The sequence below is a fragment of the Anneissia japonica genome, unplaced genomic scaffold (genome assembly GCF_011630105.1).
Source record: "Anneissia japonica isolate Jap-2015-1 unplaced genomic scaffold, ASM1163010v1 scaffold288018_len440701_cov179, whole genome shotgun sequence".
NCBI classification, from domain to species: Eukaryota; Metazoa; Echinodermata; class Crinoidea; order Comatulida; family Comatulidae; genus Anneissia; species Anneissia japonica.
Genome location: NW_022690319.1, coordinates 74,968 through 99,927, shown reverse-complemented (window position 1 = coordinate 99,927; position 24,960 = coordinate 74,968). Strand labels below are relative to the sequence as shown.

Here is a 24,960-nt window from a genome sequence, read left to right as displayed (position 1 = left end):
GTTGGTGAAAATAAGTGGTAAATAACCAACCTCTACTTTCACCTAGGGGTGGCGCCAGGATTTGATGGGGGGGGGGCAATTCCCTCAACGAGGGGTCAGATTTCCCAGACGAAATCAAAGTGGGCGTGGTCGAGCTTTGAATTTCGACAATTTAGGGGTTTCAAAGCTTAATTGATTTTAGAGTCTACGTAGGCCTATGTAGAAAATACATCATTTTTTTTCTCCCCGACAAATTGTGCTTTTTCGTCCGAAAGGGGGGAAATCTCCAATGCGGGTGCCCTCCCGTCCTCTGGATCCGCCACTGTTGCATTATATAAAAATAAATGAATTATTTTTTGTCATTACTTTTAGTAGAGAGTTAAAAATATACTGTCCTGTTACCCCCTTTCTCCCTCTGAGTATGGTGCATAATAATAAAAGCAAAATCTCAAAATAAAAAAATGATAACGTATATATATTACAATTATTATAACTAGAATTTTTTTCAAGATTCAAGATTTTTATTGTTTCGAAAGCCATCGAGGGCCATCATCCACTCATTAACAAATAGCAATACAAAACCAACGCAATAATTATCTTACATTACTAGTTAAAAATGCCTAATTTAATTTTAATCTCAATGGAGGAAATAAACAAGGAGTCAATGGTTAGGTCGTTGGCCATTTCAATTCCATGAAGAAAAAGAGGAATAAGAGTTTCGGTAGAGAAGGAATGCTTCAGAAATTTAAGAATGGAAAGTTTTCGCATGGCAGATTTGTAAACAGAAATAATGTGATCATGCCATTTCAAATTATTCGACATTAAGATACGCAAGTATTTAATATTATCAACGGAATAAAAAAAAGTACCATTAATGTATAAAGGAGATATTATAATTATTATGTCTACAATATATTATTTTATTTATTTTTTTAGTTTCGTCACGATTGCTTTACAAATCCACACCATGATAGGCAAAGGATAGGATAGGATATCAAATAATAATCAAGTATCAAGTATTATTTTATTGGATCTACCTAACTAAATAATATATCTTAGCTACAGAATTAATTAATAAATTAATTAACTAATGTAATTTACAAATTAACCAGCCAATTAATCAATCAATCATTTCAATATCAATCAACTAATCAATCATTCATTCATTCAATCTATTAATTAATATTTTCTTTTAAACAAAAACAAAAACTATAACCTACAACTGTAGGTATAATAAATAATAATAATAATGTTGTATTTATATAGCGCTAGATGTGTATAAGAGACAGGCTTTACAGAGAAATAATATAGGCCAACTGAGAAAAAGCAAATAACAATAAAATAGTAACAATAAAATAAAATAAAAATAATCATAATAACAATAACAATGAGACTAAACTACTCCTATTCCTTAAACTAATTAATGGTTGGCCATATAATATTAATTAATATTTTCTTTTAAACAAAAACAAAAACTATAACCTACAACTGTAGGTATAATAAATAATAATAATAATGTTGTATTTATATAGCGCATATTGCACATTGCCCCTATGCGCTTTACAGACAAATAATATAGGCCAACTGAGAAAAAGCAAATAACAATAAAATAATAACAATAAAATAAAATAAAAATAATAATAACAATAACAATGAGACTAAACTACTCCTATTCCTTAAACTAATTAATGGTTGGCCGTTGACTCCGAGGAGCTCATCCGCCCTTTGTTCAGCTATTGGTTTTTCTTGCTGCTGGGTGACCATAAACACCCTCCCCTCAGCAGCCACTAAGACATTTGAGAGTGTTGTCAGTTTAGTCGCCGACGCTTCGACCGAATGGAGTTTAATGTCATACCCAGAACGTCCCTAACTACCTTAAGCTATATAGTGGAATATCTTTGCAAAATTTTGGTTTGGTGTCTGAAGGACGTAATCAGCTTCATAAATGAGTTGTATCTTATATTTGCAGCATAGGCATTCATGTTTACAAAAGCATATTAGGTTTACAATTTCTTGGTTAGGCAATTATCATGTTCATAAAAGCATGCACGGCTTACAATTTATTAGATAGTATAATACATACTTTCCTGATGATGACAAAATTAATGTTGAAATAAATATTGAATCCCACCAAGATGGCGTGCATTTCGATACTTGGAGTATGTACTATACTATCTTATCTGAGATTAATCAGTGGAACTTTCGATTTTACAATTTATTTGTTTAAAGAAATTGTAAATCAATGTTGACAGCAATCTCTTTTAAATGTAATTGGTATTACATCTGCCTGGTACCACTGTCAATATTGCGTACATTTGGGACAATGGATGGATGAATTTATTTGGTGTAAATAAATATATTACACTAAAGAACGCAGTACACTCTTATATTTATACACTATTCTCTATACGATAGACCACATATCTATTATAGATTCTCAGACCCAAGAAAGTCTGAAGATAGTATAGATATAACAGATATGTAGTGTATATTATAGAGGATGGTGTACTGTACTATGTTCTTTAACATTCACATGGAACAATGGCTTAAGCATCTCATCCAAAAGGAAAGCAGCAACGGAAATTGAATCAGGAACCTGCAGTTCTCAACAGTTCAGCGTGGACACAGTGGCTACCACCAGTTTTGTACTTCAGTTTGTTTCAAAACCACCGCGTGTTCCTTCTTATAATTCTCTTGAATTCTGCTTCAAATTCCTTATAAGATTCGTAAGTTGTTGGAAGGAAGAGGACGTTATAGTGAGTATCGGCCGTAAATGCTCTAGCCGAGCCACGTCTGACTGCTTCAAAATTAATACGAATTGGTTGAAGCGGCAGGTTAGATGATGTACAATGGAGCAGAAATCGTTGTGACATTCTGTCATCAAAGCTGACGACAGATTGAAGAAGATCTCCAAAGGCTCTCCTCTCATTTTCTGTCATGCTTAGCGGGATTTCAAAATTGTGTATGATAGAACTAGAAATAATCGGCTGCCTTGCCTCATCTGGAAATGCACCCGTTTCATCTGCCTATCATGAAAGGAACATAAAATTTAAAAAAAACAATCAGTAACCGAGATCGCCTAAAATAAGCTCATACACTGAGTAGGAGAAAACATTGCAAAAAGCAGACGCAACTTAAAATTAGTGATTACCATAGATGAACGGAGTGATATTGCTGTTCTTTCAGCCATAGATTTCATGCTTAGTGCAATGCCATTTGCAACTTCAAATTCATCATCATCCTCCTCCAGGCATTCTTCCAGAAATCTTGAATAAAAAAAAAGTCTGTTTCAGTAATTATAATGAAAAATGATAATTGACAATGGCAGCGGGTGTGTGATAGCAACCATGTTTTATTTTTATATGGCCACTACGCACAATACAGTGGCGGATTCAAGGAGGAGGTTGCGAACCAAGTAGCCCCTATGTTTTTGAAAATTGTAAATAAAATTTAGGTGTGAGAGTGCCATTTCCGGCCATCTAGAAGGTCCCATAACCATAAATTTTGTTACCTCCAATTGGGCCCCTCTATTATGGATTCCTGGATCTGCCACAGGGATAAATGGCTAACAAAAAATATTAATATATTACTACTTTTAGTATAACATAAAATCATAAATTTGACATAATCAATTGTTACTGGTTGAAGATGGTGTACAATGCCATCTTCTCATCACAGTTGATAGAATGTATAGATATCCAAAGGAGTTACAAACCTTTCAGCGATAGAACTAGTATTATCCAACAGTCTTGCCTCATCCACAGATGTACCCACTTCATCTGCCTATCACAGGGAAGAACATGAAATAAAAATTAGTTAAAACCAAGATCATCTAAAATAAGACTGAAGTGGAAAAAACATGGAAAAAATAAAAACAATTTAAAATTAATAATTACCATAGATACATTGAGTGGTGTTGCCAGTATTTCGGCTTCAGCCTTCATGCCAGATGTCTTGTAGTTTCTAAGTTCATCAACAACCTCAAGACTTGCATCTACAAACCTTTAATATGTAACAAATGTTTTAGTAATTATAACAAATATGATATAATGATGACGGTGGGAGTGGTGGCTGCATTTTACATTTATAATAGCAAATACTAAATGACCATTATTTACACATAATGGATATACAAGAAAAAATCATTTAGCCAAAATCAAACATTTGTAAGAATGAATGCAAAAAAGGTGTTCACTCTCAAAACAGGATTGCTGTTATTGTTTGGGGAATTACATTTAATGACCCATTTTTATGAGATAATAGTCATAAACTTTAAAACTTAACTTTCAAAGCCTACTGTAAGTTGCCAACGGCGAGCTTTTATCGTTTTGCTCTTTGGTATTTTAAAATACTGTACCAAATGATTTGTACTTTGTATGTGTCTGTTAAATTTTACTTCTGTGCTCTCCTTTTGAGATTTATTGATTGAATCCATTTATTAAATTTTATGCCTAGAGGGAATGGTTAGTATATGTATAATGAAGTATATTGATAAAGAATACTTTAATGAATTAATTACTTAAGTTGAAATTTGATTCATAAATATTATTGATTCAGACTGTGACAGACATTTGTTGTCTTGGTGTAGGCCTATTTTTATATTTTTTTATGTGGTCAGACAGCCCGATGAGCTGTGGCTTGACCTGTCTGATGGGGGAATTAAGCCCCCCCCCCTGCCTCCCCACTGGTGCTGCCATTGCCTGTATTATATTTAAGACTCATTTAATGAAGCCGCCATTGGGTGTCACATTCAACACAAAAAATATAGACCTTAACTAACACAGTGACTTAATTATTTCAAATATCAGGATTTATTAATTAAAGCGAGTAAAATGGCTGAATAGTTAAGGCGGGGCATTCGTCATAATTCTGGTGGTGGAAAAAGTCTTTGAGTAGGGGGTTATCCCGGAGTACTGGTCCATTCAGTTCCTATTGTTGTGGATAGACGAAGTGCCCCTCTTCGCAGCTGATTAGACATGATATGACCCTTAGGGGAGAAGAAAGATGTCAAATGAGTTGTTCTATGCCTGTGCACACTTCAGCTTATAATTAAAGCTACATGTCACAGGGTATTTCCTACCTTTACCTTTAATTTGGTCACTATGCAAACAAAGTATCTTTTTCTTTTCTTTTTCAACTTACTTATTTGCTTGTGTTACACTTTCTTGTGGGTCTTGAGGCCCTGGTAGCTGCAGATGAATAGCCGATTCCGGTGTTCTGTTAACAATACAGTAATTATAATGTTAAACTTACACTGTGTACATATTAAGTCTGGAGCATAAAAATTGTATTTTTCAATATATTCTCTCTTTTTTTAACTTACTTATTTTCTTGTGAATCTTGAGGCGCTCTGAACTGGTTTTCATCAGTCGTCCCACTAAAACCTGAGTCAGGTAATCTGTTAACAATAATGATAAACAGAAGACATTTGGCAATTACAGTAATTGTACCATCTTTCACTCGAACCACTAAAAGTGTTTGACAACATTGTAAGGCAATACAATAGTTATTAACACTATGAACACCTAATATATAGACTACAATTGTTGATAAAATATCAGATTAACACAATTTGCAATAAAAATAACAGCTATTACATCTGCCTTGTAATGTGAACAGGTAGTTACTTTAAGCAACTGTTTATGGCAGCTAGGTGGGACCACGCCCATACGAAATTCAGCACAATGACGCTGCGAATTATGTGTTATTCTCCTACTTTTCTACCATCCTTAATGGAGTTACAAACCTTTCAGTGACAGAACTGGAAATATTTGATGGTCCTGCCTCATCCACAGATGAACCCATTTCATGTGACTATTATGGGAGGAAATGCAATAAAAATTAGTTAAAACCAAGGCTATCTAAGATACTCAGAATACTACATACACTGAAGAGGAGAAATAATATTAATAATAATAATAAATATTCATATAGTGCCTAATGTTAATAACCTCTAGGCGCTTAACAACAAACAAATAAGAAATAAGTTCAAATAGAAATTACCATAGAATAAAAGCTTTCAGTCTTAATACTGGATGCAACATCATTTCCAAATTCATCATCGTCCTCTAGATTTATATCCACAAACCTGGAATCATAATAATATAGTTTAATGATTATAATAATAATAATAATAATTATTGTTGTTTTAATAATGATAAAAAAAACTAGATTTGAACTCGCCACTGAGGACGAGTTTGGTGATCTGCCGTACTTTGACCCCCATAAAGCGCGCGCGGTGCTGATTGAAAAGTTTTATAATATGCTAAAATATTCTGTAACTAGTTTTTTAAAAAAGAATAATTTTCAGCATTTTAAAAGATTTACGCATTCGTACACGTATGGCTTGACGCCCGTGAGCATGGTAATGACACAAAGAGTGACTCCTGATATGAATACAGTGTCAGGAACACAAAATATGTAACAAAACGTGATTTCCAGCTTCAGTACGTTCTGTGTGCGTGGAAATGAACGTATGGCGCGTAAATATGGAAAGTTTGGAATGCAGAAAATGACCCGAAACATTTAAACTATCTGAATAGTGATATTGAGAATTTTCAAATTTTAACATACGCACACATCACGATGTGTGCGTGTACAGTAATGGCACACGAAATTAAATGTTGTCATGTTTTTAAAACTGTTTGTTAGTTATTAATGCCACACAAATTTTCCCTTCATATAACCTATACAGTATATACAAGTCTGCTAGCGTCGAAATACAGCCTGCCGCCCTCTCTGTGTTCTATTTTTTACATCTTTTAAGAATGAGAGATAAGAATGCTCTAAAAATTCATTCTTTTTGACCATGCTGACGTGATCAAAATGATAAATAAAGGGACACGTCTGCATTTTACATTTATGGCATATGCTACATGACTGTTATTTACACAGGAAAAAAGGCTAACAGGAAAGAAATAATTTAAACCAAAACGAACATTTTTAAGATTGAATGCAAGCGGTGTTGACTGATAGTGTTCAGGTAATTGTATACAATAAAAATATTTTGTATTGATTATGTTATGGCCTATTGTTTTTATCGAAGATTCCTTGGGAGAGTAGGATAGTTTTGCCTGTGAAGCCACTTTGTATAGAACACACATTAATGGAATGGCATTCAGGCCTTATGGCGTGGCAGATATAAATATTTACTATTCATTATTTTGTTAATTATATCATATTAATTATGTACTATACTGAGATATTGGTATGGAGTAGCTCTATTAAATGTGCTGCTTGGTGTATGCAAAAGTATGGAGCAAAGAATTGTATTTTTTAATATATTCTATTTTTACTTAATTCTTACATATTCTCTTGTGAATCTTGAGGCCCTTTGAACTGGTTCTCATCAGTTGTCACACTAGCAAAACCCGAGTCAGGTAATCTGTTTAAAATAATGATAATTACAAGACAATAATGGCAGTTACAGTAATTTTATCACCTTTCACTTGAACCACTAACAGAATCGTAAGGCAATACAAAAACAAGTTTACTATTAAGCAATTAGTATTTTTGTTTTCCATAAACTAGAGAAAAATTTGTGCACAAAGTAGGATTAGTGAGAAAAACAAATTTCCGGAAGGTTTTGAAGCCCTGGCCCATCATTTCTGATGATGACATAATTAATGGCCCAATAGATTTTCTGAATACAATAATCAGCTTTTAAAAATATTTTTTTTAGGTGAGTCGTAAATTATAAACCATTTTTAATATTCTGGTGACAACCAATCATTATTTTGTCAATTATATTTAATTATGTACTATACTGAGATATTGGTTTAGAGCATTTCTTTTAAATGTGCTGCCTGTCATATGCAAATATATGGAGCAAAAACAAGAATATGATTAAACAATTAGTATTGTCATTTTCCATATGCTACTGAAGGAGTGAATAGTGCCAAAATATTTGTATGTGCAATTTCTTTATGGTGCTAACCTACCCTTCAGATGGTGAACTCCCCGGGGGTTGAAACATCTCCTCTGGTGGTGTGATGGAATAAAGATCTTCGCTACTTTGTAATGACATAAGTGCTTGAACTCCATCTTCAGCAAGTCTGTAATGACAATAAAAATGTTGATTATATTATGGCCTATAGTTTTTATCCAAAATTTCTTGGCAGAGTAGGGTAGTTTTGGCTGCGAAGCCGCAGTGTATGGAAGACACATTGATGGAATGACATGCAGACTGATGCAAATTGCGTGCCTGATATAAATATTTACTGTACTATTCATTATTTTGTCAATTGTATTTAATTATGTACTATACTGAGATATTGGTTTGGAGCATTTCTTTTAAATGTGCTGCCTGTCATATGCTAAAGTATGGAGCAAAAAATTATATTTTTCAATATTTTTTTTAAAACTTATTTCTTTTGGATTTTGAGGTGCTGTTAACTTGTTTTCATCAGACCGATAAAATCTGAGTCAGGTAATCTATTAAAAATAATGTAGAATATAAAACATGTTTAATATTCCCACAACATAAGACTGTCTTCATGTCGGACTGAATCCATTGTCGCATTTTCAAATTACCATTATCTGCTCACTAAACGTGTCACTGCACAATTTTTACAATCAGTGCAAAATTGAGTGATCAATTTGACAACTAAAATTAGAGTGCTTTTTTCATATACTAGAACTGTTTTATACAACACCTCCCCCTGAAATATTCTACCCCATTGTGTACTCATAAACATTCATTATTTGTAGACTGTTTCACATAACTCGGTACACCCAGGGAGTTGTACAACTCCCTGGTACACCATAGCATGGAGGTATTATAGTAGATAGGCCTAGGGGCCTAGGCCTAGCTGTTTGGTTTGGGGCGAACTTTCAAGTACAGTAGCTCATTATTATGATTTTTATACAGTATTAAGTCTCATTAATTATGAAACCAGTGATCATTTTTTTCTTCAAAGTTTTCTATTCAAAATCGTTCCCTGTTTTGACAGTTGGTCGGATGCTAGGCCTAATAAGTCGGGCATCCATTCACTTCCTGAATAACCGTAGGCCTAGGCTATGCCCTAGCTAGCCTAGGGCCTAGACTGTGACCTAACCAGAAAGGCTAATTTATTTTGCTTAGCAAATTGGCTGATTAATTGTCATTTTTACCTAAGTTTACATTCAAAGAATGTGCTTAAACATAAGTGCTTTATGTCTGATCTGGTTTTGTTTACATTTTCGCCCTAAAATATACTTACCTGAAATAACTATCAACCATTTTGCGTCTTAATATTGCATAATCACTGATCACTAGCCGGTTTTTCACTTTTATTCGCGCGAAGCGTTTGATTGTACGCAGGCGCAGTTTATCAACATGCAGTTCACACACTGCCGCGAGAGGGCCTGACTCGCATGATATGACGCACTTCCGGTAAAAACCGTTACAATTCTGTAACGCAAAAAAATACACTAGCTGCTCGTTCTTCCTCTATACAGTATATTCTTTGAGAGTACTCTTTGGTTGTATATTGTACAACATTACACATTATTGTCGATTAAAGTGGTCCAAAGCTGCTTCGGAATCTTCCCAGGGACACTATTAATTTATGTCATAATTATGTCTTATCAACTGTACTTTCCAGTCAAGGACTTGCTGCAATTTTTCGCTTTTTTCAGGAACAACATAAGACATTTTCACTCAGTGGACCCCTATTATATAAAGTACGTTTGAGAACATGACAGAAGTTATAGAGGTGACATGAAATTATTTCAAAGTGAGCAAAAGTAATTTCAAATGTGTTGCATGCCTGCGTTCAAGTGTGGTATTTGTGAACTTTATTTGATGTCGTATTCCATGGTACAGTATATGGGTTGACTTTAAAGGCTAGTGCAGTATTTGTGAACTTTATTTGTTGTGGTATTCCATGGTATATAGGTTCACTTTAGGTTGCATGCGTCATGTGATTTATGTGCATCGATGGTGGGATGTTCGAGTCCAACAGCAATTACAACATGCATGCCATGGTTCATGTGGTGTATGTACAGTAGGCCTATATATGCTTACATGTTGCTTGTTGACTAAGTTTTCTTATTGTTGATTCATAGCTTATAACACGAAACTGTATATGTTTCTAGTCACTTTATCCACCTTTTAAAATCAGTAATATAGTGCTGAAAGTGCCTACAGTATAAACAAAATTATTTGTGGTTACTATTATTATTATATTTATTATTGTGATTTTATTCGGCGAATTGTTGTATTTGCTAGTGCACAGAGACAATTTCAAAATTCGCCATTTTTTTTTTTACTATAGGCCTAGTTATAATTCAAGTGTTCATATCCAAGCAACCTTTAGGCCTACATGATAATTGTAAAATGGTAACTGCAAGGCTAAAATCCATTGTTAAACTATCAAATTTAGTTAATATTACTATTAATATTTAGCCAGGATTTGCCCGACTGGGGGACGGTGCTCCCGACGAGGGTTCAGATTTCCCCGACGAACGCAAAGTAGGCGTGGTCAACTTCGATTAAAATGTGTCGAAAGTGGTCCTGGGGGCGAAGCCCCCGACAATTTTTACAATTTAAGTGTTTCAAAGGCTTATTTAATCGATTTTAGAGTCTAATATGTAAAAAATACATAGGCCCTATATTTTTTTTCTTCCCGACGAATTGTGCTTTTTCTCCCCGACGGGGTGGGGGGGGGGGGCCTCTGCTGGCGCCATCCCTGATATTTAATATTACTATTAATATTTAGTTAATATTGTATGTTATGGCATTATTCAGTTCAATAACTATTTATTCGTCTACCCGTATAAAGTTTAGTATGTCAACCCATGTGAAATACAAATTTACATTCAGTATACAAACTATTACAAACGCTTGGGAAATTTCCTTTTAACTGTTCCCTGATTAGGAAATGTATGAGGCACACACGTCATCGGAACACGGCATCCAAACCAAAAGACTCAGAATGACGTCAGTGACTCAAACAAGTTGAGGAGCAAAGGTAGCATTATGTGACAGCCGTTCGTTAACGTCTAGCACCCCGACGAATTGTGCTTTTTCTCCCCGACGGGGTGGGGGGGGGGGGGCCTCTGCTGGCGCCATCCCTGATATTTAATATTACTATTAATATTTAGTTAATATTGTATGTTATGGCATTATTCAGTTCAATAACAATTTATTCGTCTACCCGTATTAGTATGTCAACCCATGTGAAATACAAATACATTCAGTATACAAACTATTACAAACGCTTAAGGGCCTGACGACTTAATTCAATGTTAATGCAAATCCCTTGTATTCATTAGGACAGGGAACAGTTAAATTAACTGTTCCCTGATTAGGAAATATATGAGGCACACACGTCATCGGAACACGGCATCCGAACCAAAAGACTCAGAATGACGTCAGTGACTCAAACAAGTTGAGGAGCAAAGGTAGCATTATGTGACAGCCGTTCGTTAACGTCTAGCACATTGCAAAACACACAAGTACCGTACAACGTCTCGTCGAGAACACCCCCCCCCCTCCCCACCACACACACACACGCCCTAACATGCGGGTTTTTAAGCTTGGTTCACATTAGAGAAATCTAGACGCATTTGACGGAAATGCAAAAATAAAGAAAAACATCTTCATCGGCGCCGTCGTAGTTGTTCCTCATTTAGTAATTATTATTATCTTATCTTGATAATATTTTCTTTCTCTGGCTTGCATTTCAGATCTTGAAGATTAATACATGTATTGAGAATGTAGTGTGAGATCTGGATATCGAGTATAGAAAATGGCGGCAAGAGTAAAGCCAGCGAGTGCCCCGGGTAGAATATCATGCCGTGACGATATCTGGAAAGATATTCAGGATTGGGCAAAACCTTCGGGACGTAACGACGACGATGACCAAGCACTTGTGATTGGTTCACAAATCAAAGACAATGTCACAGAACAACGTATGCTGGAAAGTCGTTTGTTTGACCTCTCAAAAGAAAGGTATAAATTTATAGTTCAAGTTGCATGGCAACGCAAAGCATTCATCGATCGACAAAAACAGAAAACAAGCGTAATGAAAGATTTGTTGACAGGAATCGACACCACAGAAATTCAGCAGTCCACCAAGAAAAACCATGGCACTACGTTCAAGGAAAGAATAAAGCAGTATAAAGAACTTGTAGAAAAAACATATCCTCCAAAACCAAAATCAGAGCGCAATAGAAATAATAACGAATTGTTCGAAAAGAAACCGATTTTCGTTGATCGTATTTACAAAACAGAGCCAATTTTCAGTGAAAGAAAATCTAGAAAAAGCACAAGCCCTATTAAAAGATACGTAAGCATACAAAGTCCTGGTAAATGCGCCTTCTTTCCAGCCATCGAGACGCAAGTGCGAGACCGACGCATGCAAACAGCACAGGGTCGTCAAAGTGTACCAGTGAATTTTATGCGCCATGAAAAGGTATGGACAGCCACTGAGTCGAAAGAAGGAACTGACCGAAGTAAACATAGACCTAGTATTTCAACTCCAATTATTCGACCAAGGTACTTAACATACAGGTCAGTATATGATAGGCGTTTTATGACTCTGCAAAACTGTCTGACTCGTCCATACAACCCGAACTCACATGGAAATAACGATTTAATGAATCGAATGGAACAGCTAAACAAGACATTTTGTTCTTTGCCAGTGCGAGATCCACCGACATCTGATTTGATTAAAGAAACTATAGTAACTACAAAAGTGAGCGATTGAATGCTTTTTGGGAAAATAGTTCGTGAAAAATCCACCCGCGTTTAAGCGCATGCTCACTTGCCGGGATCATCAATAATTGATGTTTCACCAGTTGCTGAGCATTCGGAAGAATTGCATTGATGAATAAACATGAAATAAGTAACGCACCACGCGATATTTTCATTAACTTTACATCATTTCTAAATGAATATTGCCGTAAGGTAGAGATACAAGAATGAGTTGATACGACTTAAGCAGAAGTAATACAAAGATCGGATCCATCTTCTCCCAAGTCGCATCGCCAGATTTTAACTTGCGTTCAAGGAGATACCTACATTAGAACTAAATTGAGACGATTTTTCATACCTATTCAATGCAGTGGCGGATATAGGGGTTGAATAGGGTGGCTAGCCACCTCTCTTAGGTGACCGTGAAAAAATGATCACTTGTCTTGTGTGTGTGCTTTTCATGTATACATGTTACGTGTATTAGGCTACTCTGCATACACTTCTTATTTTAACTTAACTGATTTTCAGATGTCATCCAAGAGCATCTAGCCGGCTACTAATTCTAAACAAATTTCAATTGGAAGGAGCGGCCCTCCCAAAACCCATGATCAATGGGGGACAGAGGAACACGTCTCCAAATATTTTAAGGGGGTGGGAGGTTGGTCTCCTTACATTTCGTCAGCAATGTAATAATTTAAGAAGACGTCAAGAAGACGCCTGAACATTATGAAATGAACTGCAAATGACCCAGGTTTTAACGAAAGGGTGCTGTACAACAAGGTGGGTGTGTGACTCACGAAAGGTCCCCCTCACCTTTCGAAACAGGTCTGTGCCCTTGCCAAAATCACGCCCCCACCCGCTTGGAGCTTTGCAAACGCATTATTCATCCCCCATTGCTAAATACTAGATCCGCCACTGCAAGGACAAGCACCATAACCACAGCCTATCAATATTAGCTATTTTTTGATAATATTTAAAGCTAGCTATTGATAGAAGTATAGATATAAAATAAAGACTGAAAAACCCAAGAGATGTTATGCTGTCATTTAGTGATAACTGAAGTACCGTAAATACTTTAATAAGCGCCGCTCTTGAATAAGCACCGCTCTCGAATAAGCATCGCAACAAAGCGCCGCTCTTTAATAAACCTCGCGGAGCTTAATCAAGAGTATACAGTATATTACCCTGTGTATAATCTGTCTCTTATACACATCTCTGTATATACTGTATCATCATCTCTCACGGCCATCATAAGTAGCCAATATTGTTACTATCATCAACATATTGTTGTTTGAAGTTGTACATCATGGAAATTTCTGTTGACTGATGTGGTTGAAAATGAATTATAATGTACCATATTCATCACCATTTACAGATGCTGCCATCATCCTGTCGCATTCCTCACAAAATGGCACGAGAAATAAAACATGTTCAATCAGACAAAAGTATACTGTTTATTGTTTATTTTTTAAACCGTAAAGTATTATACAAACCCAATAGCCCTAGTTGAACCATAGACTTTTTTATTTGTACGAAAAACTGTCTCTGGCGGGATTCGAACTTGCACTGTTATTATCTATTCGTTTATATACTGTACATAGGCCTATATATACACATTAATTTCAAAATTAATATACTGTAGCTCCTCCCAGGGGCTGAACTGTCCGACCATTCTATAAAAAATTATAGCTTTTGGTCATTCGTTGATGCTTCGTCTCTATTAAGTATACTGCTGCTATTTATTAGCCATATAATAGATTACTTCTTCCATTGACTGATATTATTAGACATAGCATTAAGCATGAACGCCATTGGGTTAAATCCAAAGCGGTGGTCAAACGGATCGAATTCTGAGTGGTTCATTCTATCAGAACGGTTGCGTGGTCGTCGGCGTCGGCGACGGCCGTCGCACCGATCACTTTCATCACACGGGACGTTATGGTTTGATGGTGAAGGTGACCTTGACCTTCTCCTACCAGCGGAATCTTGATGACATTGACCTGTCATCCATACTGGCATTGTAGGCATACTTAGATTCGGGTGATTAGTGTACATGCTGAACATGCAGAAATCGTTACCTTTGTCATCCGAATGTGACCATGAAAAAGCTCCGAATGACACATGTTCTCCACGTGCATCCTTACCCTCATTCTTACCCTCATTCTGATTGTCTTCCTTGTTTCCACGTTGCTCATTATCCCGGTCTTCCCTGTGGGCTTCATCGTCACTCATGTTATCTGCTATTCCGTCGGTAGGCTTATTTTCGGAGCAACGCTCAGAATCATCATCCGATTGTTGTATATCGTGTTCATCCGTCACTACACCAGAGTCCAACGAACTTAGATCATCATCTTCATCCAGATCATCAGTAAGCCCAGTAGGCATATTACTGTTGCTGTCCACAGGCCCATCTTTTTCAGTAATTAGGCCTACACTATCTTTCCTTACGTTAACTTCTGTTTCATCTGAATCACAAATTTCCATAGCTTCAACTGCGTCTAACAGCGGGTCCATGTGGTCCACACTAAAACTGCCAGCATTCGCATTGGAGTCATAGTATAGACCTGTATATCTATCTGGACTAGCCATCATTTATATGTGAATTCAGTGTATTTATTTTGGTTATGAGGTTCTGCTAACGTTGCAGAATCGTTTTAAAAACGAGATTACCAATCATTATGCAATAACGAGAGAGGGCGCCTTATAAAACAATTAGAAAGAAAAATGCCCCGCCCACTACTAAATATTTCCACCTATGGAACGCTAGAAAGGCAAACTGCGCTGTAGTTTCGCAATTTCGTTCCAAAAAGATGCGAGAGTCAGCAGATGTAATATAAATGTTTTTGGTCATATGTTGCTGCGTCAAGTTTTGGAACAGTGAGAGGATTTTGCGAAGATCGAAGCCGACGAGTGGGTAAGTAGCGAGTAAGACGACTAATAAGGTGTGGAGGTACACTGATCTAACGGTATGACGTTTAAAACGTTAGCCTATATTATGACGTCACCAAGTGAACAAACTCCAGGTAGGGTCGATGGGTGATGTATTGATATATGTTTAAACAATAATAAACAGTATATGTAAACTCGAAAGTTATGAATGAGTGTAGGGATATATGTTCACGATGTGGTAATTCGGCACAGATGCAAGTCATGTTTGACGGAGTGTACCAGCTCTAGGGGCAATATGCAGCGGCTTGAGAATGTCCAACACAAAGCCACCAAATTCATATTCATTACCCAGATTATAATTACAATGACAGGCGCCTCATCATGCACTTACATTTACAACCTCTTTCTTTTCGGAGAGAGTATCTTGATTTGTCATTTTTGTATAAATGTTTAACTAATTTGACAGATTTATATTCATAATATTTTGCCACTTTTACTATCAGACCGGGTAATGGTCGACCACACAAATTATCCTGTCCCCTGTGGAATTCGTTGCCACATTCTATCACCATTTCAATTTTAAACAAGGCATTAAATGACAATAATGTCCTAAGCGACCAGTTCTGTGTGGACAATGTCTGCACAAATGAATTACCTGTTGCCGCTGTGCCAAGAATGTCGGCTTTCTTGTCAAACTGAATTTGTCTTATCTATTTAAATTGTTAAATATTTAATATTTAGTTAAATTTGTTTGTAGTATGGGGTATGATGTTTAAGGTAAAAGCAGTTATAAATAAAAATAAATAACTTACAGTATATTGTTAACATTAAGTATTGTATATTTTTTCATGTGGCTATTGTTATGGACAGTGCAATAATATATGGTCTTGCCAAATTCCTGATGCAATTTGTTCTGTCAGTGTACAATCTATAAAATCTAAAAAACAAAAATAACTCGATATAGGTACGGTAATGTATTTTTCCTATTCTGGCGTGCCATACCTTATACATACACCCAAGCTCTCGTGATGATGTGATCGCCCATTACCGCTGGTACAAAAATCTTGATTTTCAGTGGTGGTAGCACGTGACAAGGTACCAGCAAGTAGTTGGTACCGGCTGTAGTAGGTACCAGTTACTTAAAAAACATTAACAATACATTATTGTATTGTAAAGTAGTGATTATTTCGATTACAGTTCTTGAAGGAAGGACAAAATAGTCTTATTTACTATTTATTTGTGTGTGTATAGCCTAGGCTAGCAGAGGTAGCAAATTTTCTTGTTTGTAACCTTTCTCGTTGGAAGGCCAAGATGCAATCTCCCTGCCAGACCGTTTGCTTCATCGCTGGCGCTGTTGTTATTGTAGGCCTAGCCTTAGCGATTGCAATCCCATATCGATATGGGACATACGGTGATACGTTGTTCAGTTTAAGTCATATGGACACATTTCCTCTTACACCCGACAACAAGAAACTTTCAACAACATTCTGCAGCAGTTTTGGTGTTGAAACCGTTACTCCACCAAATGAAACTTTTGGTCTTCTGATTTACAATGAAGAGCCACCACTATCGTCACAACGGGAGACATACGCTTTCCAAAAAAATATAACCCTACTACCAAATGAATTTGTGGACTATACTTTTTACCTTTTGAAGGGTTCGGATGTGACAGTGGATATATGCAGTCATGTTGGTTCTTTACATTTTTATGTCTTTGAGTACTTGGCTGATTTTGATCAATGGAAGACGGACAAGTATTGTTTTTGCTGGACCCAGGATCATGTAATTCCACAGTGTGATGATGATAATCATCCCATAAGTAATTCGATCTCATTCATTACAAGCGGTCGGAAGTATTTTGTCTTTCAAAATAATCTACAGCCAAACAAAGTCAACGTGGCATTTGACATTCGGAGTGTAGTTTATAATAGTTCGTATGCGACTCAAGTGATACGAAGTACCACGTCAGCATCTGTGGGAATTGAGATCGCAACGAAGAGCTTCATCACGATCACAATGGCACCATACAGCGAGGATCAGGATACGGAAGTTTCTGATGTCATACATGTGAATGCTGTGTGTAATCCTCATATAGAATTTTATCTCCTTGTGTTCTTATGCCTTCCGGTCATCATTGGCTTGCTTGCAGCTTTCGTGCTCCAGCGTGTATTGAAAAAGAGCCACAGTGGCAGCAGGTATCAAGGACTGATTAACGAACAAAACTCAGAACAACAAAGCTAAACCCAAGACATCTGCAGTTTTGCATTCAAAGTTTTTGAAAAAGACTCAATTCTTGGAAATGACTCCATAACATTTTACTTTCTTATAATACTGTTGTACTTTATATACAGTACTGAAGAAAGTAAATATTCCTATGATTATGAGGGAACGGAAAAACCATGAATTGCTAGTGCTAACCACGACAGACATTAGCTCTGTCCACACTAGGTTGTGTGATCTACCCATATATGGGCATGGTGATGTCATATGGGGCATGTTGCATGGCAAAATGGCTAAGTTGTAGCAAAAATTGAAATTCAAGTTATTGGTATTTTCAGGTACCTGAGTATGTGATCTTTAAAATGAGGGGTCATGCATTCAAATTGGACATTTCAAGCCTAAGTTATTGGAAAGTGAAAGTACTGTACTCTTTTAGAGTTAAGATAAACATGATTTTTAGTAATTCCTTTCAAAGTTATTTGTGCATACATTGTTTAATAGAATGAACTATAAAAAAAATAACGTTAAATAAACAATTTGTTAACCACTTCCAGAACTAATACTTTGGGACATGATTAATAAGACATTAAACTGTTGATTTATAATGAAAAACAAATTTGGATTTTTAAGAAATTTTTTGAGCTCCCATATTTTATAGCTCATTTACTCAATACTGGACTGTGCAACAACTTAACCATTTCGCCACTCATATTGGCAATCACAGGAACAGTGTGGCCAAAATTTTAATAACTGGTTATAAATGTTACACAACCATGTATGGCAGGGTGTGGGCTGGTTTTGGTTCGCTGGGGATAGGGTGTGTGTGTGGTGGTGATGTGGAACGGCCTGGGCCCTGGGGATGTGTACATTGAGTATGGGGAACTAAATCCCTATTCCAAAGAAAAATTAATAGTCATTTTTATTTAACCCAATTTAGTGGAACTATAGAGACAGGTGTACTGTATTATGTATCTTGTAAGTCCATTGATTATTTTGATGGAATTTTGCATCATGGGGGCCTACCCCGCTCATGTATGGCCAGTATGCCAGGACTTGCATTCATGCAGTATAAACTATTAGAGTAGTTTGATATTGTATTGAGTTGTATTGTACTGTAGTTCAGTATAATTTTTTTAAACTGGACAAACATTTTATTAAAAATTTAAATAGGTTTTATTTGTAGGTTTTATTATAGCATTTAATTAAAATTTGGAATAATATTGGTAACTTTATGAGTGCATTTATATGTAGATGTTAATTTGCCCTTTGTGATATTTCAGGAGGTTGGTATATTATACAAAAATAACTTTATTTTAATAGACCTACAATATTCATACTAAACTAAATAACTATTAATTACTAGTAAATTCATCATCTGAGATGAGATGGCTAAATACTACGAAATATAAACATTTGTATATGATCAAGTTTAGTTTCAGAACAGACAGAGATGAGAACAAGAACAATATTTATCTCATAATAAACACAAGTGTAGTGTATGAGGATATGTGGCAAAGATAAGCCAAACCAGTTGTTGAAAAAAAATGATGTTTAGTTATTAATACTGGGTTAAAAAGTAAAATGAGAGCTATAAAATGGTAAAAGAATCAATTAAATCTGACAATTTGTTGTGAGGTTACAGGAGTTTAAACATATTTACACAATATTTGAGGAACCAGCCTTCAAAGTTTATGTTTGGGCATTCCTTAGGCTGAAACCATCACCTAATCATTACAAATTGTTGTTTTAACATTGAAAATTTTGAAAATAACAGCACATGATATATAGATATATAAAAATTAGTTTAGTGTAATAAAATAGATTTCAAAAATTTTGAAATTACAGCATGTTTTAGCCATTATCTCTGAAACAGGATTTGTGACGAGTGACTGGTTTGGCTTGTCTTTGCCACATATGGTTTGGACATGAAGCCAGTCTGTCAACACATCCTCGGGAAGATGATAGGTAAAAACCATGTGATTTGAAGCTAGCTATTGATAGAAGTATAGATATAAAATAAAGACTGAAAAACCCAAGAGATGTTATGCTGTCATTTAGTGATAACTGAAGTACCGTAAATACTTTAATAAGCGCCGCTCTTGAATAAGCACCGCTCCAAACCTGATTTTTTAAAACAAAGCGCCGCTCTTTAATAAGTATATTACCCTGTGTATTAAGTATATTACCCTGTGTATAATGAAACACTTTAAGAAACAGGGTTTTATACAGTGTTAAAATAAATAAATAACACAATGAAGACACGAGCATTCTTTATAAATATTTATTTATGATGACGTAGGATCTATGATAGGCCTATATAGGTAACATGAGGAGCACCATACCAATATTTCTCGAATAAGCATCTCTTTGGAATAAGCCCTGCAGCACTTATTTGAGCATTTACGGTACAGACATCATAATTGTATTGTATTCTCAAACGTTTTATTAAAAAAATATGAATATCATGCTCAATAGAGTATGCTGAAATAACACAACAACCACTAAATCACATGACAAACCAGTGGCTAATACTGAATTAAGTCTACATCTGTGCTAAGTTTTCAATGCATATAAAATCCTCTCCATTGTTAAAATGTGTTTATTTAACCCTGATATTATTATAGTAGAGAGGACAATAGATAAAAAAAAAAAAAAAAAAGAAGAGGCATAAGGCCAATTTTTTTTTTTACATGGCCTAAATCATGTATGGGAAGTTAAATTGAGACAATCTGAAATGCAGAAATGTTTTTTAAGTGATAGTAAAAACAGGAAATAACATTAAATAACAAAAAAAAAAAAACAGTACTGTAGTAATCAAACAACTAGTCAGACTGGGTCAAACTTATTGTTAGTGGTTGCCACACGCGCTGTAGATGTTGTGTAATAATGCACGTGTTCAGAGAGAGGAAACAGGTACTATTGCACACTTGACAAACTAAACACAAGTCAAGACATAATGTGAATGTTTGAATTTAATTAAATATCAGTCATTAACTAAAATATTCACATACAATTAATGTTTCCAAAATAAAAGAGGTAATAAAGGATAACGCAATCCACTCAGGACTCCAACTGTAAACAACAGCGTCCATTCTTATATATCGCAGTCAAACCAGCTCAGTATAAAATTCTTTACAAGTTCAACTCAAAATATCTCAGTTTCTGAGCACCTTATACATTTTCATTTCATTTCATTTCTTTAGGCACGAGGGCCAAGGATATGCCAATAAGTGAACTTAATCACTGTCCTACGTGGCATATCCATTTAACAACAGGGGACTTAATGGACCAGTACACTGGGGTAACCCCCTGCTCTTCTTGAATGATGTACCAGGTTTTTTAAAGTGCACACGAGCCAAATGCGTACACTGGGCCTACGGTTTAAAGTCCTTATCCGAGAAGACTTGTTCCACCACCGGAACCATTGGCGAGTAGCCGTTCGAACCAACGCCGATATTAGAGCTAAAGGTCATGGTGCCCCTGACTTAACCGCTCGGCCAACACTTTACATCACAAGACCATTTGAATGTTAAATTCCCAGTTTCTTTTATACTAAAACAACACCAAGCTTCCATTAGCTATTTCCCGCTTTTCGTACCATTAGGACAAGACTTTTTATTCCTTGATTGGCGTACTTATTTTTTTAAACACTGGAGGAGGGCAAAATAAAATTAAAATTTTGATTTCTTATTTAGTAAATAGTTTTGCCAAAAACATCTATGTGGAGGAGGAAATAGAAATAAAATGTTATTGTTGAATGTAAAATAGGATGGTTAAATACTTCAAATTTATATAATTAGGAAGAAAATATACATATCTTATCTTTGGCGATTTCAAGGTAGCGGAGGGTGAAATAAAAAAAATAAAAAAAATAAAATTATTTTTTGAAATTTCCACTTTTTCGTGGCGGCGGATGCGCTAATTGGCCAAAAATGAAATTTTATTTTATTTGAAATCACCAATATTTGCAGTCAGTGGGTTCGCTAACAAGATATAAAAAAAGTCTTGCCTAACAAGCTCTACATCCTCTCTCCAAGAGGTGTACCATTCCACTGCCTAGAGGTTAACCCACCACTTGGTCACACTTCAGTAGTATGGACTTATCACAGAATGAAGCTTGCTTTTAGCTAATTAATATGCATATAACTTAACTCATTGATATTAACAATTCACCTACAACTGGATAGAGTGCACAATGAACAATGCACATTCATTGTTTACGAGTCAGTAACAAGAAATACAGTACCTCATTTGTATTAACACTGTTTGCAAAACACACAATAACTTTTCCTGCATTAACCTAGAGGTTAACCCACCACTTTCCTTTGGTTAACACAATAAGGTCACACTTTAGTAGTATGGACTTATCACAGAGTGAAGCTTGCTTTTAGCTAATTAATATGCATATAACTTATCATTAATATTGATTAACAATTCACCTACAACTGGATACAGTGCACAATGAACAATGCATATTCATTGTTTACAAGTCAGTAACAAAAAATACAGTACCTCATTTGTATTAACAGTGTTTGCAAAACACACTTCAATAACTTTTCCTGCATTTACTTTACTTGTATTGAACACGTAATGTCAAATAATAAAAATACTGTATTCTTTTGATTATAAACTATAAGGCTATAATCGACATCGCACAAGATAACATAGGTTGAAAAAAAAACCTCCACTGCAATATCTGACAATGGTGATTACAACTGTGTGTTTTAAACATTTTGTTGTTAATTTATGTCTAGGACTGATTTTATATAAATTTTATTTTTTTGGAGAAGGGTTTTGTTTCAGATTGTTGGTTACTATGGACACAGATGTTTATTTTGAGTTTAGTGTCTTGTTTTGCAGTCCTTGCATTAAGTGCCAAAATTATACGGACACACGAGAGCCGGCAATGAGTGAAGTAGACGTGTGTGTTATCAACTGCAGTAATTATTAGATCAGTACAATGTCGTCATACTGATGGTTGTGACTTGTGAGGTCGGCAATCATTTCAACAGAGATGTATTAAGATATGGCTGGATTGAGTCAAACCCATTGAGGGCATCGCAGGGATTTTATTGTTTTTTTCCTAATTGTCTAAATTTTGATGTTCACTTAAAGTCAAGTTGCACATTAAAACATTCAACAGCATTTTAAAATGTCTTAATCATTCATTATGGATTCAACCCATGACATTTGGTGGAAGCAGTGGGATGCAACTGTGACAGAAGAGACTGAAAGTAGCCGCCATAGATCAAAATGTATATATTTTAGATTGTATTATTTTACACTGTAAATATGACGACAACCATTTAAGAACGTTGGTAAACTAGATTAGCGATTTTGATATATGTTATGTTAAATAGGCGCGTACTACAGTATACAGAGACCCTAGTGTATAGTGACATGATTTACAGTAGTTAGTGATTCTAGTCAAAACATTGGTTTCAACGAAATATAATCCGGAAATGTACGCTGGCTGGCAGGGTGTAGTACTGCTTTCTTATCTTGGCAACAACTTGACGTACTATAGTCCTTATTGTTTAGGCTTGAAAATAGCAAGATTAGACTGAAACAAACATTTTATTTTTGATGAACGTTGCATTTTTAGAATAAGGTGACTACTGTATAATTATATCAGGTGATTGGTATTTCCGGGCTTGGGTAGAAATAGCATTTTTATACAAGTATATAGATTTGCGAAAGACACTCATTCACTTGATAATTTTTGTGAGTGTCGAAACGATAGGTTCGGTCCTTATTATATTTCCATACTTTTTCGCAAATCGCTTGACTTCACGCTTGACTTGTATACTTACGCTTTGATAGCTAAATATGCTAGTTTGTCTGTTAGCAGTAAACGCGGAAATTGTGTTATGTGTGTTTTGAAGAAGTGTAAATAAAGTAGAGTAGCGCATATTCGAATTTGTATGTTTCTCTGGATTTCGCACTCATACTGAAGTACATGGTGCTACAACTTGGAGTGATGCTAAGATACAAGACCCTTAGTTGCTAATTTGATTTAAATCTTACAAGAATTCTATTTATATATTATATATTACCGGTACAGTATATGTTTTGATGATTTGTATCACATTGATGCTGTTGTGGCCGATTACCCTCACATTTATATTTATTGTACAGAGTCATTGACTTTGACAGGTATTCATATGTTTATTATATTGTATGAAATCTAATTATTATACCTATTAACTGCTGATCGAAATAGGTGATGGATTAATGATAGCGATGGTGTTAAAAGGCTTGCCAGATCCTTTCAAACTATTTTCAATAAACATCTCCCAGAGTAGCAAAGAAATAACATTCCCAAAATTCAAAGCTAAGTTGAGGAGTTTTGAGGAAACCGAGAAGTTAAACAGAAAAACTGAACACTCTAATGACAACATTATGAAAATCAGAGATGTACCATCTCAAAGCTGCTATTCATGCGGACGAAAGGGGCACTTCGTCAAAAATTGCAGGCAAAATTGCCCTCCTCAACATAACCAAAAGAGAGAGTGGTGCAACTTCCATAGAAGTGCTTCACACAGCGATGAAACTTGCCGAGCACAACAAGACAAAACCAAACAGGTCTGCTAAAACTCATCTGCTATGACAAAAAGGCATTTAGTGCTTTTGAGCCTGGCAAAACATGTTTTTCTGAGAAACTTCGAAAAGGGTTCTTCGTTGGCATGCTTACTCTTCAAAAGGAATTCAACTGTTGCACCTTCACATAGTTTGTTAGTACCTGATGATATTAAGAAACAAGCACAAAATCTCATCACCCCATCGACGGCACCCTTTCTACATATCAATGACATCAAGAAAGAAGAACCAGCACACCTAAATCTTGTCAGTGTACAAGCCACAGTAATCGTTGTAAGCATAAAAATTAATATAGGATCAGGCACCAAGGACCCTTCGCAACAATCAACAGGTGCGAGATATCAGGCTGCAACAAGACAACCAAGATATTCAGGTATCCCTATGGAACCAAAAAAGCAGAAGTCCTGTTAAAATTGGCGACTCGATCAAATGTACAAATCTTAACGTTAAACAAAACACATTTCTTGGAGAGCAAGTATTGTAGTTACATAGTTAACTTTGAAACACAGAAAGGAAACAAAATATGTAATGAGCAACATTTCATGTGTGCACATTATGTACAGAATGCATACAATTAAAAACCAACCTTAATC

At 35.6% G+C, this 24,960-nt stretch overlaps 2 protein-coding genes and 1 long non-coding RNA gene across 4 annotated transcripts; 1 reads left to right on the top strand and 2 right to left on the bottom strand.

Annotated features, from left to right (window-relative positions):
* Window positions 1-1,744: 1,744 nt before the first annotated feature.
* LOC117099879 lies at window positions 1,745-6,042 on the bottom strand. Its single transcript, XM_033239397.1, has 8 exons — window positions 5,983-6,042; window positions 5,726-5,793; window positions 5,303-5,377; window positions 5,122-5,196; window positions 3,876-3,981; window positions 3,695-3,762; window positions 3,131-3,245; window positions 1,745-3,005 (listed from the first exon to the last, which is right to left on the bottom strand). Exons 1-8 carry the CDS (start codon window positions 5,983-5,985, stop codon window positions 2,640-2,642), a joined length of 876 nt encoding a protein of 291 aa, XP_033095288.1. The 5' UTR covers window positions 5,986-6,042; the 3' UTR covers window positions 1,745-2,639.
* Window positions 6,043-7,283: 1,241 nt separating this feature from the next.
* On the bottom strand, window positions 7,284-9,258 carry LOC117099880. The gene is made up of 3 exons (XR_004444034.1): window positions 9,180-9,258; window positions 7,920-8,033; window positions 7,284-7,363 (listed from the first exon to the last, which is right to left on the bottom strand). It is a non-coding gene; the product is annotated as an uncharacterized LOC117099880 (long non-coding RNA).
* A 344-nt stretch (window positions 9,259-9,602) lies between these two features.
* On the top strand, window positions 9,603-13,089 carry LOC117099878. 2 transcript variants are annotated; one of them, XM_033239396.1, is made up of 2 exons: window positions 9,603-9,642; window positions 11,650-13,089. In XM_033239396.1, exon 2 carries the CDS (start codon window positions 11,712-11,714, stop codon window positions 12,669-12,671), a length of 960 nt encoding a protein of 319 aa, XP_033095287.1. In that variant the 5' UTR covers window positions 9,603-9,642; window positions 11,650-11,711; the 3' UTR covers window positions 12,672-13,089. The 2 variants fall into 2 exon arrangements, with proteins under 2 accessions (XP_033095287.1, XP_033095286.1); XM_033239395.1 differs by having other exon boundaries at window positions 9,641-9,695.
* The last annotated feature ends 11,871 nt before the right edge of the window (window positions 13,090-24,960 follow it).

Coding starts and splice junctions, on each gene's coding strand:
- LOC117099879 (XM_033239397.1), bottom strand. Junction 5,197..5,302: donor CAAGATTCACAAGAAAATAA/GTAAGTTAAAAA, acceptor TATTGTTAACAG/AACACCGGAATCGGCTATTC. Junction 3,246..3,694: donor ACTAGTTCTATCGCTGAAAG/GTTTGTAACTCC, acceptor TTTTTATTCAAG/ATTTCTGGAAGAATGCCTGG.
- LOC117099878 (XM_033239396.1), top strand. CDS start 11,712: ATGGCGGCAAGAGTAAAGCCAGCGAGTGCCCCGGGTAGAATATCATGC.